This window comes from Coloeus monedula (genome assembly GCF_965178545.1).
Source record: "Coloeus monedula genome assembly, chromosome: 27".
Lineage (NCBI taxonomy): Eukaryota > Metazoa > Chordata > Aves > Passeriformes > Corvidae > Coloeus > Coloeus monedula.
Genome location: NC_138807.1, coordinates 6,272,184 through 6,289,140, shown reverse-complemented (window position 1 = coordinate 6,289,140; position 16,957 = coordinate 6,272,184). Strand labels below are relative to the sequence as shown.

The 16,957-nt window shown below is 52.6% G+C and overlaps 1 protein-coding gene across 1 annotated transcript in view; it reads left to right on the top strand.

Annotated features, from left to right (window-relative positions):
- Positions 1–16,957, top strand: part of PTPRS (protein tyrosine phosphatase receptor type S) — a 125,885-nt gene that overhangs the window by 30,186 nt on the left and 78,742 nt on the right. The window contains exon 2 of the mRNA XM_082297999.1: positions 2,812–2,979. Coding sequence (XP_082154125.1) covers positions 2,892–2,979 — 88 coding nt within the window. The 5' untranslated portion in view covers positions 2,812–2,891. The remainder of the gene's footprint in view (positions 1–2,811; positions 2,980–16,957) is intronic.

Below are 16,957 nucleotides of genomic sequence, written 5' to 3'. Positions count from 1 at the left end.
GGAGATTAGGCAGCACACAAGAATGAATGTCTTACAGGAGCTCTTTTACTGTAAGAACTAATCTTATTCCTGAAATGTGACCGTATCTAGCACAAATCTGACCCCACTGGGGGCCATGGCGTCACTTAATTGCATTCTTTAGCAAGGATTGAGGTCTGTTAGGTGGCTTGCTTGTGTTGCAGGAGATCCTGTGCCAGGGAATTTAGTGAGTGTTTGCAGGTCCGTGGAGCAGCACAGGAAAAGTGCCATTATATTGGCTTGGCTGGTGCCAGGAGCTTGGCTGGGTGCTCAGGGACAGGCAGGGGTGAGCAAAGCTGCTCCAGAGAGCACAGACAAGGTAAGCTGTGCCCTGAGGAGGGGAAAGGACGGGTGACAGAGCCCTTGGGATGTGAGCTTTCATCAGAACAATTCCCACTGAGTTTCAGCCTTGTTGTGTGGCAGCTGGGTTCCAGCAGGGCGTGTTCTGCACTGGAGGCAGGAGTCGTGCAGGGGATGGGTCTGTTCCCTATTGCCAGGGCCCTGCCAAGGAGCAGAGCAAACCCTGTCCCGGCCTGTCCTCCATATCCACGGGGGAACCAGGTGGGTGCACATCCTGCTGTCCTGAAAATCCCGTATCCGGGGGGGAGACAGCCAGGGATGTACCTGCTCTGAAGGATGAGTTGCTGGATTGGAGCTGACATGTCCTAATATCTCTGCCAGCACTTTCTGTCTCCGTCAAGGGCTCGGGAAGCACATTAGCACCAGAGCGGAAGTGTCACCCTCTGGCATCTCCTTCTCTAATCTTGGAGCTGTTGCTGCATCCCCAGTACCAGATCTTCTCCATCGGAGCCCATTATATGGCATGAAAAGCCGTGCTGGCTCTGGGAGAGCAGAGCTGCCAGGCTCCTCTCTCTGGAGGAGGCGGAACATTTCCCTGACGTTCAGTCCCCTGCGTTCAGCTCCATCCTGGGGGGACTTTGGGGACGTGCTGCAGGGAGCAGCCAGGCTCTTGCGTGCTCTCAGCTGCGGAAGATCATTGGTGCCACGTTTGGGGAGCACATGAGGCTCACGGAGATGTTTGGTGGCATTTTTGGCACTGGCGGGGGTGGGTATACTGCTCTGATAAAGAAAAATAAGAGTTTCTGAAATGGTGGCTGAGCCAGCATGATTTGTTGGATTTTATTTTAATATAGACACCTAAAATAATTGGGTGGATTCCTGCTCTCTCCAGCCCCAGCCTTGCTGGTGGGAACGGGGAGCTACGTGACTGAAGGAGGAAGAAGGGAGAGCCAGGGAGCTGCAACGCAGCTCCATTTGCTGTGCTGGCATCGATGCCACATCCCCAGTTTAATTAACAGTTCCCATCACAGCTATTCACGATGTTCCCTGCTCACCCCTGACAGCAACAAAAGAAACCCCAACGCGTTGTTGTGCGCCCTGGAACCCTGCAAACCCCGCGTTAGGGCTGGCTGGAGCCTCTCTGTGTTGCTCTAAGTGTGTCTAGAACAAACATTTGAAGAGATTCCCAGTGATAGGATTCAGATTTTTTTTCTCTTTTTTGTACCAATATTTGTGCTCATTTTCCGTGAGCCGGCACTGAAGCACAGACGATCTGGGCTAGCACAGAGCACACAGCAGAGGCTTTGTAATCCTCAAAGTGCAAGTCCAAAGCTCCTCTCTGAAAAGTTGTTCTTTAGGGCTGAGTACATATGGGGACTTCTTGTTTATCCTGGCTTTTCTTTTAATTCTGCACAGTTCAGCCTTGGAGAGTTAATGGGACAGAAAAAGATTAAAATGCCCCTTCACACTGCCTGTCCCGACGGTCTCCCACCCCGATGTGTGTCAGAAAGCTTAAACAGCCTCGCTATCCCCTTAGTCCTTTCAAAGCCTTTGATCATTGTACACTATCTCCTACCTGGCTTTCCTCCAAAAGGTGATAAACCCCAGGTTTGATTTCTAATTGGAGTAACGATAGCGGGAAGGAATCTGTCAGATCTGAAAGCATCCTTCCACAGCTCTGGCCCATTATCACGGTGCTCAGTGTCTGGCTGATGGGAAACCTCTGAGCTGCCGACCCTATGAGGAGGTTGTGGCTGCAGCTTTCACTCTATTTTCAGCCCTTCTGGGGCAAATCTCACCTCTGTGACTGAGGGAAGCGTTTACCAGTATTGACACACAGGACTGGGGTGGTGGCTAAGAATACAGCTCCCTTAATGCCATTCCAGCTTTGCACAGGATAAAGCTGTAAGCAGGGAGCTCCGTTTGGAGCCAGGAGTTGTCTCCATGGAAATGTGCTGGCAGGGTGAGGGGCGCAGGCGGGTGCTGAGCACGGTCTCCCCTGCCACAGCCCTGCTGATGTGCTGGTTCTGTCCTGCTGCCACGTTCTGCCACGTCCAGGGCAGAACTGGTCAGGAGAAAATCTCTCCCACCTCCTGTAGAGGCTGCGTTTGCTTGATCCATCAGGATCAGCTGTGGCACCCCCTGCTCCAGGGATTCTCCCTTCCAGTTTTGTGCAGCTCAGTAACACAGTTTCTCTGTGTGATGCAAGTGGGGAAACTGAGGCACCGAGTGGGGTAGAGGCTCTTGGATGTGCAGAGTGCTGCTGCAGTCCCAGCCTTGGAAAAGCTGGATCCCCCCATGGAGCCGGGCTCCTCCATGGAGCTGATCCCCCCATGGAGCTGGTCCATGCCCACGGAGCCGGGTGGGTGCTCGGTGGCACCCTGGGGAAGGTGCCCCGGGGTCCCTGCAGGGGCCGTGCGCTGCAGTGGCCGCTCGGGCTCTGCTCGGCCGCTGCCCGCCCGCCCCTCAGAGCTGTCCCTTTGTGCTCCGCAGGTGCTGACAAGGCTGGGGAGACGCTGCAGTTCCCGCTGAGCCGGAGCCTTCCCGGCTGGGGCCGAAGGCCTTTGCAGAGGATGAGGATCCTTCCCAGCCCTGGGATGTCTTCGCTGGTCTCCCTCGTGAACCTCCTCTCCGTGCTGCTGATGGACTGCGTTGCTGAAAGTGAGTGACTCTGCTGTCCCCCTGCTCCTTCTTTCACCCTTCTCCTTTTCATCGTTGAAGAAGTGAAGCTCAGTACCTGATCGAGTGTTACATTTTCCAACATCCTTAACTTTCCAGCAGTGCCTCCTATTGTTCCCAGCCCCGCCTCGGAGGGACACAGGGTGGCTGGATCCTCACAGCCTGCTTTGAGCTTCGGGTTGCCCCCAAGGCTGCCAAAGAGCTGGAGAGAAGGGAGGGAGCTGCCTGACAGCTCTTGCCAGAGCCCTCCTCCCCCTTGTCCTGGCCCCATCTCCACCCAGCTCGCCCATATTGTCCTCTCCTGCTTCTGCCTTTCAGCATCTGTCAGACACTGGTGACCGTTGTCATGTTACTTTCTGGGGCTGGATTCCAAACAGCCTTTCAAGAAAGAGTATTATGTTTCTCCTTCCCCTGAGTGAACCAGTTCCAGTTCAACACAGTTTTTATCTTTGCTGCCTTTCAATTCCTGCTTTAAAAAATGAAAAGGGGAAGGGAAAAAAAAAAGTGAAAATCTTCAGCGACTTGAATGTAATGTTCCTTCGACATGAAGGCTGATCGCTTGGGATCAGTGGGGAATAGACTTTTCCAAGCTGATTGAATTATGACTTTTTTTTCCTCCCCAGCAAAGCTGCTTGAAGCTGGTGAGAGGGCTGCTCTGGTCAGCGTAGCCCTTGACAGCTTTTAACGTAATCGCTTCGTTATCGGGGTTTATTACGATGATGCGGTTGCCAGGGATTGAATGGACCCACGACCTTTTGTTGCTGGGAGATGTTTTTGGAACGGTGCTTTCTGTCCTCTCTGCAGCAGGCAAGGGGGGATGTATTTGCCCTTGCCTCTCTCCTGAGTTTTGCTGGGTTCACGCTTAATCCCTCTTTGCAGAGAGAAACACTCGTGCAGAAAGATAATGTTTTCGTCTATTCTTTTTCGTTTCAAAGCCTGGGAAGTGAGCTGGGCTCCGGGAGGTTCACTGTGGGGTGAGGTATTGGCTGTGGGTCAGTCTGCACCTCAGATGGCACCACTGGTCCATAAAGGCATTCCCACAGCTTCAGCCTGAGCTGTCTTGAGTGGCAGCAGCCGTGCAGAGTCTGGCAGCAGGGAACTGCCACGAGCCTTTTGCCCGAGGATTTATCCAGGGTCCTACTGTGGCATTGGAGCCAATGCTCTTGCAGGGTCTTTATGAGCACCCAGAGTCAATGGGTGCTGCTTTGTGGCTTTGTTGGCTAGTGAAGATGGGCATAGGGAATCTCCATTCCTGGATCTTTGTGCAGTGGAGTCAGGAATGGGAATACAGTGGAAATCTGCAGTCAGGGCTCCAGGGTCTTGTTCTTGTCCCTGGTTTGCTGTAACACGCCTGGCAAAATCACTCAGTTTACAAAGCAAACTGCAGCTCTGCAGGCAGGGATGGAGAGTTCAGGTGTTCTGCAGCTCTACAGCCTCTGTGTATGAGCAGAGCCCTGATTCATCCCCAGTGATACCTGAGTGCCTGTGAAAGCTGGGCTCCATTTGAATTCTGGGTGTACAGCAAGGCCTGTGTGCTCAGGGCTGGAAGTGGGCACTGCAGAATCAAGGCTTCTCCAAATCATGGCTGTGTGACCTCGGTTCTCTTGTGGTTTTCATTTTCCTGGGAAGGAGCACACATCTTGTCTGTGCATCATCTTTGGGGTGAGGTTTGCTCAGAGGTTGCAGCAGAGCTGGGAGATCCCACATGGGGTCTGACTGCTACGGAGCCCTTTTGGGGGAGGTGTGCCCTCAGGGAGGGTTGGTGCCAGTCAGATACAGAATGCACCGGTGCTGTGGCCTGAGCCCGGCTGGAATCTGTCACTGCTCTGCAGACATCTTGCTGCTGGCAGCTGAGTTTCTCTCTCCTGTAGTTCTGCAGTGTCCTTGGATCCTGAACTATGAGGGTTTGTGGTGTTTTTCCTCTGGCTGCTCACAGATGTCCGTGCAGGAACTTTGCAGGTTGCTGGGGTGGGGCTGCTCTTACCTGCTTGCTGTGCAGATGTTGGGCCAGGTGTTGTCTCTCCTCCTGACCTGTGGAGCATGCCAGCACCTCCCTGCTCTGTGCCCTTGGGGATGCTCCCTGGTACCAGCTGTTTGAGTTGCTCTGGAGCTGTTGCTCCCTGCCTGGTGAGGATGAGTGGGCAGTAAGTTGGCAGCTCCTGGCTTTGGAGGACTCCTGAGTCCTGGAGAGATCCCATTTCGGCCAGTAGCACCCGAGCTGGTCCGTGCTGCTCCCCACGGAGCCTTGCAAACAGCAAGCAGCTTTGTCTGTCACAGCTGCAGAGCCTGTGTGAGGAGCTGTCACTCTGTTCTGACAACGTCCTCTCCCATCAGATGGCCCTGGGCTCTGTCACATTCGCGTAATCCCTTGGCCAGTGTCCATTTGGCCGGCGCTTGCCACGGTGGTGACCCCATTTCCTGCCCTAATTCACAGCAGCCCCCCGGGCACATGGTAGTGGTGCCCCTCCTGCCATGGGAAGCCCATGCTGGAGAGGGAAACCCTGGGATCCTGGCTTTTGGAGGGCATCACCCTCCCAGCTTCGCAGGGGAGCAGATCCCAGTGCAGCAGAGCCTGGGCTGAGCTGGGACTTGCCTCCTCTCCCAGAGCAGCTCTGGAGGAGCTGTGGCCTCTGCAATCAAAGGACCATTAAAATACTTCCCTTGTTTCTGAGGCTAATTGATCTCAGTCAGTGATTTAAATCTTTCTGTGGCAGGAGCATTCTATTTAAAGGAAACTGCCATTTAAATTAAAAACCCAGAGCACCACACTACTTTCTGCCTGCTGTTCCTCCTTGGGAAGCTGGAGAGGACAATAATTGAAAGGTGTTACACAGACATGTTCTGTCTCTTTTTCTTTGGTTGCATATGGACGCTTTCTTTGTTTCTTCTATATGGTCAAAGGCAGCCATGGAACTGGAAATTACTGATTCCATGATTATTTTCAGTGGCGTCATTAAATGGAAAGTATTACCCTTTTGTTAAGGATTCTGGTGTCTGTGTGAGTGCCATGACTTGGCATCACTGCAGGGAGTGAGGGGAGGCCTCCCCAGGAGCTGCGCAGCCAAATGTGGCCCTTGGAGCTGAGAGGAAACCAGGCAGCAGAGACAGATGAGGCCTGGAGACGAGTCCGGGGAGAGGAATAGTTCCCAAATTGCTGATGGACCTGGGCACAGCACCAAGCCTCGCTGTTTTCTTCTTCATGCACCCAGCCCGAGCCATAAAACCTCTGTGGCAAGCACCCTAAAACATCTCACTTTGCGCCTCTGTCGCTGGGCAGGAGCTGTTCCTGCCTGTGCTGTGCAGGGCACGGCTGCTTTCGGCCCCAGGGCAGTGGCCAGGTCCCCCTGCCCTCCTCTGCCACCCGAAGGAACAACGGGTGCTCCGAGTGCTCCTCAGTTGCAGATAAAAGCCATTTACTGTATGGAAATGTGGCCATTTTTCTGACTGGAATCAGCATGCTTGCTGTTTTCAAGTGGATTTTTCTCATTGATTAAACCTTTGTGTTTTACAGTAGCACTTTACTAATTGGCACTTCGCATACACAGAAGGCTGGTGCGTGGCTCTCTCCACCCCAGCAAAGATTTAAGAGCAGGGAACATCACTTATTACTTACGTTTCCTTCCTTTTATAAATCATGGTATAGAACCCTTACTAGCACACTCTGAAGTATTACCATAAATAATTAAATCTAAATTGCAATTGACAAAATAAAAGAATAAAGCCCCTTTTATGATGCATTACCCTGGCTTTCTTCCCTTTTAATTGCCCTTGCTCCTTCATTAATTTGCAGAACGCAGTAATTCATGGGAGGTGCATGTGAGGGGGGGCTCTCGTGCTCCGTGAGCATCCCTGGTGCCAGCAGAGACAGCAGCCAGGTTTGCACCATGTGGGACTCACGGAGATGATGGAAAACATGTGATGGGATGGGAGTGGAGCTCCTCTAGGTCCACGTTCAGGCTGTGTTTCGGAGAGCTGGTGCCTTGGGAAAACGTGTGTGGCATGGAAGGTGTTTGCTCTGTGCTGCCAGAGGCAGGAGCTGGTGGTTGGCAGCACAGCTTGGCTCATGGAGATCCAGATCCCAGCCACTTACAGGTGTATCTGCCACCTCTCCTGAACGGTCCCTCCCATCCTCTCATCCCTACAGGATAGCCCAGCTGCACAGCTCGCAGCTTTTAGCTCTGGAGGTCCAGGCTTTGATCTGCTGTTAGCTTAGACAGCGGTTGTCAGATAAGATGGGAGTAAAAATCAAGGAGGCTGCATCGCAGGACTTGATAGGCATGTTAAGTCGACATCAGTGGGAAGGAAATCTCTCCACGGTGGGGGAAAGCTGCTCCAGTTTTAAGTGTTTGAGATGGATCCGGGACAAGGCAGCAGCACTGCCCCAAGAGAGGGAAAATGTTGAAGTGTGGTGAGGCTGAGTTGTCCCAGAGTTTGGGTCATAGACCCTAATTGTTGGTGGACCCCCAAAGTGACAGGGAACCTGCAGGGCTGAGGAGCCACGGAGGTGCTGCAGAAAGGCTTTTCCCCCTTGGTGGGTGGGCTGGAGGGGGAGCAGAATTCATGAATTGAAGGTGAGAGCACAGAGGAGGTTCTGTGGTCAATTGAAGGGTGGTGTTTTCACTTGGAGTTGCACATTGTCCCTGCCGTTGGGGGAGTCTGAAAGAGGAGGCAGCAGCTGAATCCTGAAAAGGCAGAGATCCCTGCTCCCCTGTCCACATCCACCCTCTGCTCCTGTTCCTCATGCACCAGTTGCCCTTGCAGCCAGGAGCTGCCTCCATGTCCTTGCTCCTGCTCTGCCTTTCCCTTCGCTGCCTTCTCCGTCTGCCAGCTGCAATCCAGCCTGCGCTTGCTGAGCCTTCTGGACTGGTTGTTGTCCCACTCAAGGACACTGGAATTAAGCTTCTATGTCACCTTGTTTTAGGTGGGGCTGCCAAATAGTGAACCTAGGGGTTGCCAGAAACAGATCTGTGAGAGTCAGGGGGCTGCCAAACAGGGATCCTAACTGGATCGAGTGATGTATCTCTTGTCTTTTACTTTCTCTTTTTTTTTTTTTAAAGATAACTCAAATTGGAAAGTTTGCGTCTTCTGTAGGACCTGGAGAGGAAATAAATCATCTGTTGAAAGAGCTTCCTCAGGGGCAGAGGGGGCTGTCACTTCCCAGGTCTCAGCTGTGCACCACACTGCGAATGCTCATTAGATTAATCTCTGCTGAGGAGCACCTGGGGACAGCAGCAGCCACAGTGTTTGGGACCCAGCCATGGGTGTCTCCTGGTGAGGGATCTTTTCCCAACCAGGGGTTCTTTCTGCTCAGCTTCATTAGATGGTTAAGTTAGGGGAAAAGAGCATCTGTTTGTTGTGTAAACAAGTGGCTTGTGTGAAAATGTCACCTGCAGAGGACTGGGATGGAGGAAATGTCTATCTTCACCATACCTGGATGCCAAAACTGGGGCTGTTCCTCTGTGTCAGGCTTTGCCAGGAAGCCAAGACTTCTTTCTTTATGACTTTTCTCCTTGGCTGTCCTTTTCACACCAGCAGTTCTTGCACTTGCTGCCAGGAAGGATGGGATCTTTCTGGTGTCTCTCCCAGGCCCTGGGTCGCATTGGCTTTTCTTCTGTCTGGCAGGGTCTCTGTGCTTGTGTCTTTCCAAGACCAACTCAATACAAATCTCCTGGGTCACTAAAGGGAATCTGTGAGGGTATTCCCACCCTTTTTGTGGTCTGGCAAGCCCAATATTATTCTTAGAAGGCAAGCAGAATGTTTTTCAAGGACACCCGACCAGAGGAATGTCGTTCCTCCATGCGTGGGATGGAATCTGGGCTCGAGTTGCCCTGTGAGACACAATCTCCCAAGAACAGTTTTATTTACTCTGTGCCACTCTTCCCCTCCAGTCAAGGATGTTCTCTTGCAACATAATTGGTCCCAGTTCCCACCTTAGAAAGCTGTGATGTTCTGTGCACTGCGGCTGCCTTTAATTTTTGGGGGTTGTTAAGTTCATGAAAATAGTCACGTTTTACACCATCTGCTGTGTGCAAGGAGGTAACCAGGGTATGGGCTGCGGGCCAGGGAGTCGGGCGCATCTTCACTCTGTGACTGCACCTTCCCAACCCTCCTTTTGCTTGGTGAGGTTTGCTTTTTTGAGCAAGGGCTTCTCTGGCCGTGCTGTTGTCCGGTGTAATCGGCCCCAGTGTTGGTTTGGTTGCACCACTCCGAGTTCTCCTCCTGCAAGCCCTGAACAGCCGTGTGGGGTTTGGCAGGGGAGCTGCCTGCCCCGTCCAAGGGACAGCCGAGAGCTGCGGGATGTGGCAGCGATCGCGGCTCACCCAGACCTGCGGAGCGCCAGGAGAGAGCAGTACAAATATATTTTGGATGTCTGCTGCTTTGACTTTGAAAGGGGATACTGGGATGAATGATTTAAAGCGTTGACAGGAGGGACTCTGGGCTGACCTGTTTTCGCAGAGCCGCTGCGTGGAGAACCCTGAGCGTGTCCCATCCTGGTGGTTGCAGACGTGAAACGTTCCATGCAAGCGTGGTGGAAACCAGCGCTGCTCGTTTCATCTGCAATGCACGGAGTCATTTCTGTTTCCTTTTGAGGCCGACAGGAAAAGCAAAGCTTTAAAGAAGAAAAAAAAAATAAATAGAAGGAGCTGCAACTGGTTTAGCATTCTACAAAGTTTCTCCGAGTCCTCCAAATCTTTAATTGACTCAGGAGCATAAAATTGAGAAGGGGAGAGAGTGAGAGAGCATGCGAGTGGCGCGAGTGATTTGAATAATTTATTGTCCTTTGAAGTTGCAAGAGAAATTTCAGCTGCCTTGGGGAGTAATTTCTCCCCATTCTGAAAGGGTTTCTCCTTATTTTAAACTCATTCAGAGGATGATAGTTTTGCATTTTCTGCATAATTAATGAGCATAGCTCCCCCCATTCTCACACAACCTCTAAAGAGTGGTGGGGTGATGAAACTTGGTGGTTTTTTTAATTAATAAAGTCAAATTAATTTGACTGTGTCCTCATCCTCCCTCACCTCCGTTGGAATCCATGGATTTATTCATAAATTAGTCTGAGCCTGCTGCTAGGAGTGCCGACACTTAGAATTCTTTAGCCTGGACTTCGATTTGTTTGGGTTAATTTCTGAAAAGGTGTAGGGTTTTTTTTCAGTTCAGTTCTTAAAGATCACCTTGAGACTGGCTCCAGTGATCTCCCAGGGAGCCAAGAAGATCCTCCAGCTCTCCTTTCCCTTTGTCTGTGTGGGGAGGATCTGCTTGATTTTGAGGGGGTTTATGTGATTTTTTCTGTATGAGTGCTCTGATACACCCCTTTTCTTCCAAGATCTGCTAATTGTGATTAATTCCAGTAGTTGTCACTTGAGGCAATGAAAGGGAGAGGGATCTTCTTCCTGGTGCCTGGAAGAGCTGAAGGACAGCCTCCTGGTAAGAAGCCATCCCTTGACAGGTGTCAAACATGAACAGGAACGTGTCCTACTCCAAAAAAGCTCACCTTCCTCAATTACTGTCTTTGATAGAAGAATTTAAGGCGTCACTGATGCTTTTCTATGTTTCCATTTCTCATTCACATCTTGCACTGTTTTTCTGGCTCACTGAGTCTCTAGTTGTCCCAAAGCTGAATTCATCACATTCCCACTGCTGTCAGTTCTCAGCACTGTTGTTGAATTCTTTTTTTTTTTATTATTCTTTTGTGTTGATGTTCCCACTACAAATCTGAATGATGAGTAGTGTGGCTCAAAGACAGAAATTGTAATGACTCGTGTGGTAGGAGTCAAAGTTCATCACTGTTAGAGGTTGTGCTCATCCATTAGTCATGGCTTTATTGGGTCTTGGTTTCTCATTTTCAGGATCTCCCGTCTCGAGCTCCCTCGACATCCCAGTTTCAATAAGCAGTGCAGGCTCATAATACACTGTTTAGACCCAGGTGTTTCAAGCTTGTATATCCAGAATCTCCTTTTGTTCCATGGAAAATGTGGGCTGAAGTCTCCTACCAGAGGCTGGATAGGAATGGTGTAATGATCTTGTAAAAACACCCCAAATTCTGTGCTCTAGGAATTGCACCTTACCCTGTTCCTGTAGACCAGGAGCCTCCTTCTCTTGCACAGTAAGTGGAAGTAATGCAGCTTTTATTTACAGAGTGAGAGAGCAGAGGTTTATCAGACATGTTTTATTTGCCTGGTGTGCCTTTCATCCCCAGAAGATCCCTGCATGCACGTGTGAGCTGGCAGGTCTGCCCTGGGGTCTCCCATCTCGTGGTGCCGTGCTTGCAGCACTGCAGCCCCTCCTGAGCTGGTGATGCAGGGCAGGGCTTCCCTGTGTGTTTGCAGCGTGCCAAGCCCTGTGTGCTGTCACTGGCCCAGGGAGTGCAGCTGATCTCCCTGGTCACATCCCTGGGCTCTGCGCTTCCTCGGGAGGACCACGAACTGCAGGGGCTTGTAGCAGTTTGTTCTCCCCCTTGCTGCTGACTCTGCTGTCACTTTGCGGTGGTGCAGGACCACAGCTGGGCTGGATTAAGATGGCATTGCCCCCTGGGAGCTGGATCTGGGCTCGTTAAGCTTTTGCTTCTTGCAGGCTTCTCTCGTAGGAAATGGTTTTCCATGTTCTGGTATCCCCTGTGGACTCTGGTTCTTTAGTGACTCAAACAGAGCAGTGGAAGTTGAGCAAAGAGCCAAATCCTTTTTAGCTGGGTCTTTTCTAGGTAGATGGTGAATCAGGCTGCTCCAGGATGCCAATATCCGATGACATGGCTGGAGTAGAAGCTGTCTTAGCGATATGGCAAGGCCAGGAAGACCTCCCTGCCTCAAGCTTCTGCTTGCAAATAACCTGGGATTGCTGTCATTGATGGACAAGGGACGCTCATTAAGTTGCCAGGACAGCTCCTTGGGTCTCTGGCTCTGCTCTGGGTTGTTATGCCTTGTTATGGGACTTGTGGTCAGATGTGGAATGAGACGCTGTTACAGCTGATGGGAAGCACTCGTGTACCCCCAGGGTCCTGGCTGGCCACGTTGTTGTGCTCCCGTGCTCGCTGGAGCTTCCTGGCTGATCCCCGGGCTGCCATCCTCCATTACAGCAGCGCTCGTCTCCTGCAGCTCCTGCTGCTCACATGCAGCAGCGTTTTCCTTGGAGTGCCAGAAGGTGAAGGAGAATCCTGGCCACAGGTCCAGCTGCATTCCCACCAAGTTGTTCCTTGGCCCTTGGGTTGGTCAGTGCCAGGAGGGGGTGGAAGCAGAGAGCAGCAGTTGGGGCACCTGCTGTGCTCACCATCGGGATGGGTGAAGGAAGGGAGGTGGGGAAGCTGAGGCGTGGGAGGAGGATCTTTGTGGAATGGCCACACATCTCCCAGTCCTGTCCCATCGAGCATTTGCACCCCGTGTATCACCACACGTGCCCTGTGCCCTTGCATAAATCACAGCTGGAGGAATGTTTTCCTGGGCTGTATCAAGGTGCCAGTCACTGGAGCTGGGACTCATCCTCTTTGCCATGGAGGGAGGTGGATCCTTTCCATGTCTAGGGATGTGCAAGGTAGCCTGGAGGAGTCCTGTCGAAACGGGATGACTTCATCCCAGCTGCTGCTCCCATGTGATAAGGAACGGCCCCATCCCTGACAAGCAGCAGTTTAAATAGACCAGAAGGAAGGATTATGCTTCCCCTCCAGCAGGCAGGATAACGTGGTTTTCCTCACCTTAGATGTCAGAACTAGGAACAGATTTTTGGTAGCCTCAGTCTCCTCCTGCCTCAGTGCTGCAGGCTCGTACCTCCCCTCCGCAGGGTCTGGATCCCAGTGCACTGCAAATAGGAGCTTGAAGGCTGTATGGATGTGCCAGATCCCCAAATTGCCATCCTCGTGGTGAGAACAGCTTGGCATGTGCTGGCTAGGAAGGGTCTGCTGCCTCATCCTGGCCAAGGGGAGAGGGGGAGCTGGCACAGGTGTTGGGGTTGTTGGACATCCAGTGTAGTAAAGGTGATTTAATGAGTTCTTCATCTTCCTCACCCATTTTCTGCATGTGTTAACTCCCATGCTGGTGCCACCCTTCACTGCTGTCCTTCCTCCTCCAGGGCCTTGCAGGAAAGGAGAGGGGGTAGTCCTCCAAGTGCCATTCCCCATGTCCGCAGGGGAACAGGCTGCATCCTGTGGTAGCCCAGCTTTTCTGAGTCAGGTCAGGGCTTTGGTGGCTCAGCAGCAGGGGGAATAGCCAGGTGGAAGTACTTCACTTCTAAAAAAAACATCCTCGATATTTTTTTACCCTCCTTTGCCCAACCTTGCCAGTCCTGTCTCCCTGAAGGGAGCCAAGAGCTGCTGACAGTAAGAGGAAGTCTCCGTCTGAAGCCTATAATTATCCTGTCTGCCTTCCCAGAAAAGGCCAGTTGGGGAGCGAGCGTGCTCCTGTTCCCCGGACCAGCCCTGCCTTCTCCTGCCTCCCCAATTACTGCTTAATGGACTTTTTATGATGATAAGATGACTGGGTTGGGGAGAAGTTATTGATGGGGAAATGGAGTATAATTCACTCCCTGTTTGCTTGTTCTGTCAGAAAATCCTCATTTTAATTTTGTTTGTGAGGCACTGAGAAACAGCCCTCAGAAAGAAAGAGTGCAAAATCTGTCAGTAAAACCCTGGATTTCACGGGGTCCAGAGTCTCTGCAGGACCTCTCCAAGGGGTGTCCTCACTCCTGTGCAGTGTCTGCATAGAGACTCCTCGCCAGTCCTTCTCCCAGTTTGCGGCTTTCTCACTTGTCCTGAAGAAAAATATAAATTCTGAAGCTATCTTCCTTGCTCTACCCCTCTCTCCAGCTCCCCCACTCCCTAATGCCGCTGCTTTGGAATACGGACCCATTCCAAACAGTGCATCCTTGCTCCCCACTCTCCATCTGTCTCAAATTTGGCTGCTCTCTCCTGTTTTCATCTGCTCTGTGGTTTGTCTCCTCCATCTAATCTTCACTTCCTTGCTCTGGCTCTGAACACCTCCCTCGTCTCCAGCTTGCTCCAGTTCTCTTGCACAGAATCATGGAATATCCTGACTTGGAAGGGGCCCACAAGGATCATCAAAGTCCAACTCCTGGCCCGGCACACGTCAGCCCCAAGAATCCCTGTGCCATTTTCCCTGCTGATCTCTTCTCATTCCCACTGATTCTCCTATCCTTTCTACCTTCTGCTCCCCATTTCATCTCCCTGTTCCGTGGGGTGACACAGCTGCTCCTCTGGCTGTCCCTGTCCCTCACTGCTCCACTCTCCCATCCCATCCCATCCCATCCCATCCCATCCCATCCCATCCCATCCCATCCCATCCCATCCCATCCCATCCCATCCCCATCCTCCCACACAGGGCATGGATCTCCATGTGCAGGCAGACCACAGCAGCACCTCTGTGTAAAACTGCTTCCTAAAGCAGCAGAAAAACTCTGGGAGTGTGGCTGGACCCCAATCCCACGTTCCTGGAGAGGAGCTGAAAGCACAACTGCCCAGGGCTGTGGCTGGGGAGTCCCTTGGGCTCATTCTCTGATTGGGAGCCCATCAGCAGCTGTGGAAAAGGGAGATGGAGTTTCACTAGACCAGCAGAAAGCTCCAGCCCAGAAACCAAAGAGAAGAGGGAGGAGGAAGAGAAGAAGGTGTTTAATCCTGTGCATGGCAGTGGGAAGGCCGTCGGATTCCTTCCAGGTTGCTCTGGAAATTAGCAGGAGGTGAGAAGTAACAGGGAGAGACGTCTCATTCCAGCTGACATGACTCGGTTATTGGGAAATTCCAAAAGCTTTTGTCTAGCTTTCCATTTTCATCTTCTTCCCCCAAGAAGCACATGTTGGGGAAGGTCTCTGGGTTCTCTCTTGTGATGTTTTTGTGGTTATTTTGTTTGCGTCTCAGCCTTCCGAGGCTGCAGCTGTGTTCGGTGCCACCCGGGGTGCTGAGTGTCGAGCAGGTCTGTTCCCAGACCATCCCCTGCTCCAAACTGCGTGTGGTGTCTAGACCAAGACAGACAGGCAGGTGTGAGAGATGAGGGTTGTCACCTCCCTGCTACGTGTGGCAGCCGGAGGTGCAGGAAGGGCGAACGCCCAAGGTCAGCCGAGTTTGCACCAGAGCCAGAGATCTGAATCCCAATTATGGGAATGATCTGGAGCCTGGAAGAGCACACTGGGGTGTGCATCTAAAAGCAAAATAACATTGCCCATGAGTGACTTCATGGTCTCATCTTTTACCTTTGTTCTCAAAGGTGGAGGTGCACGTGTGTGTGTGTCTGCACAGAAAGGTGAATTTCTTTCTGCTGAATGTTTTTGAGCGAGGATAAAGGTTGTCACTGCCTCTCCTGTAGCATGGGCACGCTCCCAGTGGGCAGCTCTGTGGGGGAATGTCGGGCTCGGCACCACGGGGCCGTTTGTTGAAGGTCGAACGGGAATGACGAGCACAAGGACGGCTGTGCTTGTGTGTAGAGAAACTCATAAAGCGACCAAGTGGCAGGAAAATGGCCTTCCTGCTGTGCCCTGGCTGCAGCTTCAGCTTCTGTGGCACTCTGGGGGACAGTGGAGAGCCTGCTTCTTCTGGAGGGGGGATAATGAGGGTTAGTCACCGGCGAGGGAGGAGCTGGAGCTTTGTGTGGGTTGGCGGGACGGGCGCGTGGGCTTCCACAGAGCTGCCAGCAGGCATCGGGAGCTCTGAAAATGGGAAAAAACCTTCTAAAATACGTGTTTTGTGGCTGCCTTTCTTTTGTCTCCGTGGATTGCTGCTGCTGTGGGAGAGGGGCCCTTTCAGGCAGGCTCCTGCTGCTCTGCGCTGGGGCCAGATGGAAGAACAAGTGGGTTTCTCTTTATTTGCTGCCCATTGTTGAGGTTCTTTCCTGGGGGTGGCAGGAGCAGGGGGCAGAAGGTGAGGGGGGTGTGAAGCACAGAGGTGAATTTTGTCATCTGCAGTCAGCAGCAGGTCCCTGCTGTGGGGCTGGAGGTGAGGGGAGACAGCTGGAATGGGGGTCAGGAGGATGCAGAGGCACCTCTGCAGCCCCCTCAGGGAGAGCCTGAGGACAGAGGGATAGCATCACACACACCGGGGCAAATACACAGTGATGTGGTCAGGGACCATCCTCCAGCCTTTTCCTTGATGCCTGTGGGGCCAGACTGTGGACAGTGAGTGGAAGGGGACATGTCCCCATCCGTGGGGGAGCAGCTTTCCACCTTGGACCGCCCCAAAGCTGGCAGGTGGAGCCCCGGAGGGAGCAGCAGTTTTGGGGTGCTGAGGAGAAAGCTGCTCCTGCCCCGTGCTGTGTCAGGGAGGCCCAGTTCCTCCCCAGCCTCCCGTTCCCTCCGTGACCCACCCGCGGTGCCGCAGGAGAGCGCCGGCTCCGTCCGGGCTTGGGAGAGCAGACAGGGAAGCGGTGCACGTCCATAACTGGCTTTTTCTTCTTCTCCCCCTGCTCCCGTCAGCTGTCAGCTCAGATATGTGAAGCTCATTTGTTCTCCTGCCTCTCTCCCACCCCTCAAACCACCTCTGGGTTCTCCATCCCTCTCTCTGTCTTTGGCTTTTGATGTTACAGACAGGCATATGGTGGCCAGCCTGTCTCCCTCACTGCTCGTCCATCAGTGCCTATTCACCATGGCAGCCCTTCCCGAGGGACATTTGGGTTTAAAGGCTGAGATGTCCCCTCCTTTTCCCCACTCCTACATCTCTCCAGCTTTCCTGCTGCAAAGCCTCTCAGCCTGTTGTGTCATCTGTGTATCGTTAGCAGGGAGATGTTGGGTGGTTTTTACATGGCTGTGTTCGAAGAACTTTTCCTGCTTTGGTGTCACATGGAAGAGGGAAGGAGGAGAGGGGAGAGGAGGCAGCAGCATCTTCATCTTTGGTGAGGAACTGCCTGGGTGTGCAGCCCTCACCCGTGGGCTGGGGGATGAGTAGGAGACCCCCAGCACCCTTCTCACCTGGCAGCCTCGCCCCAAAGTCTGCGTTAGAATCCCAAAATCCCAGCAGCGTCGTGTCCCTTCGGAG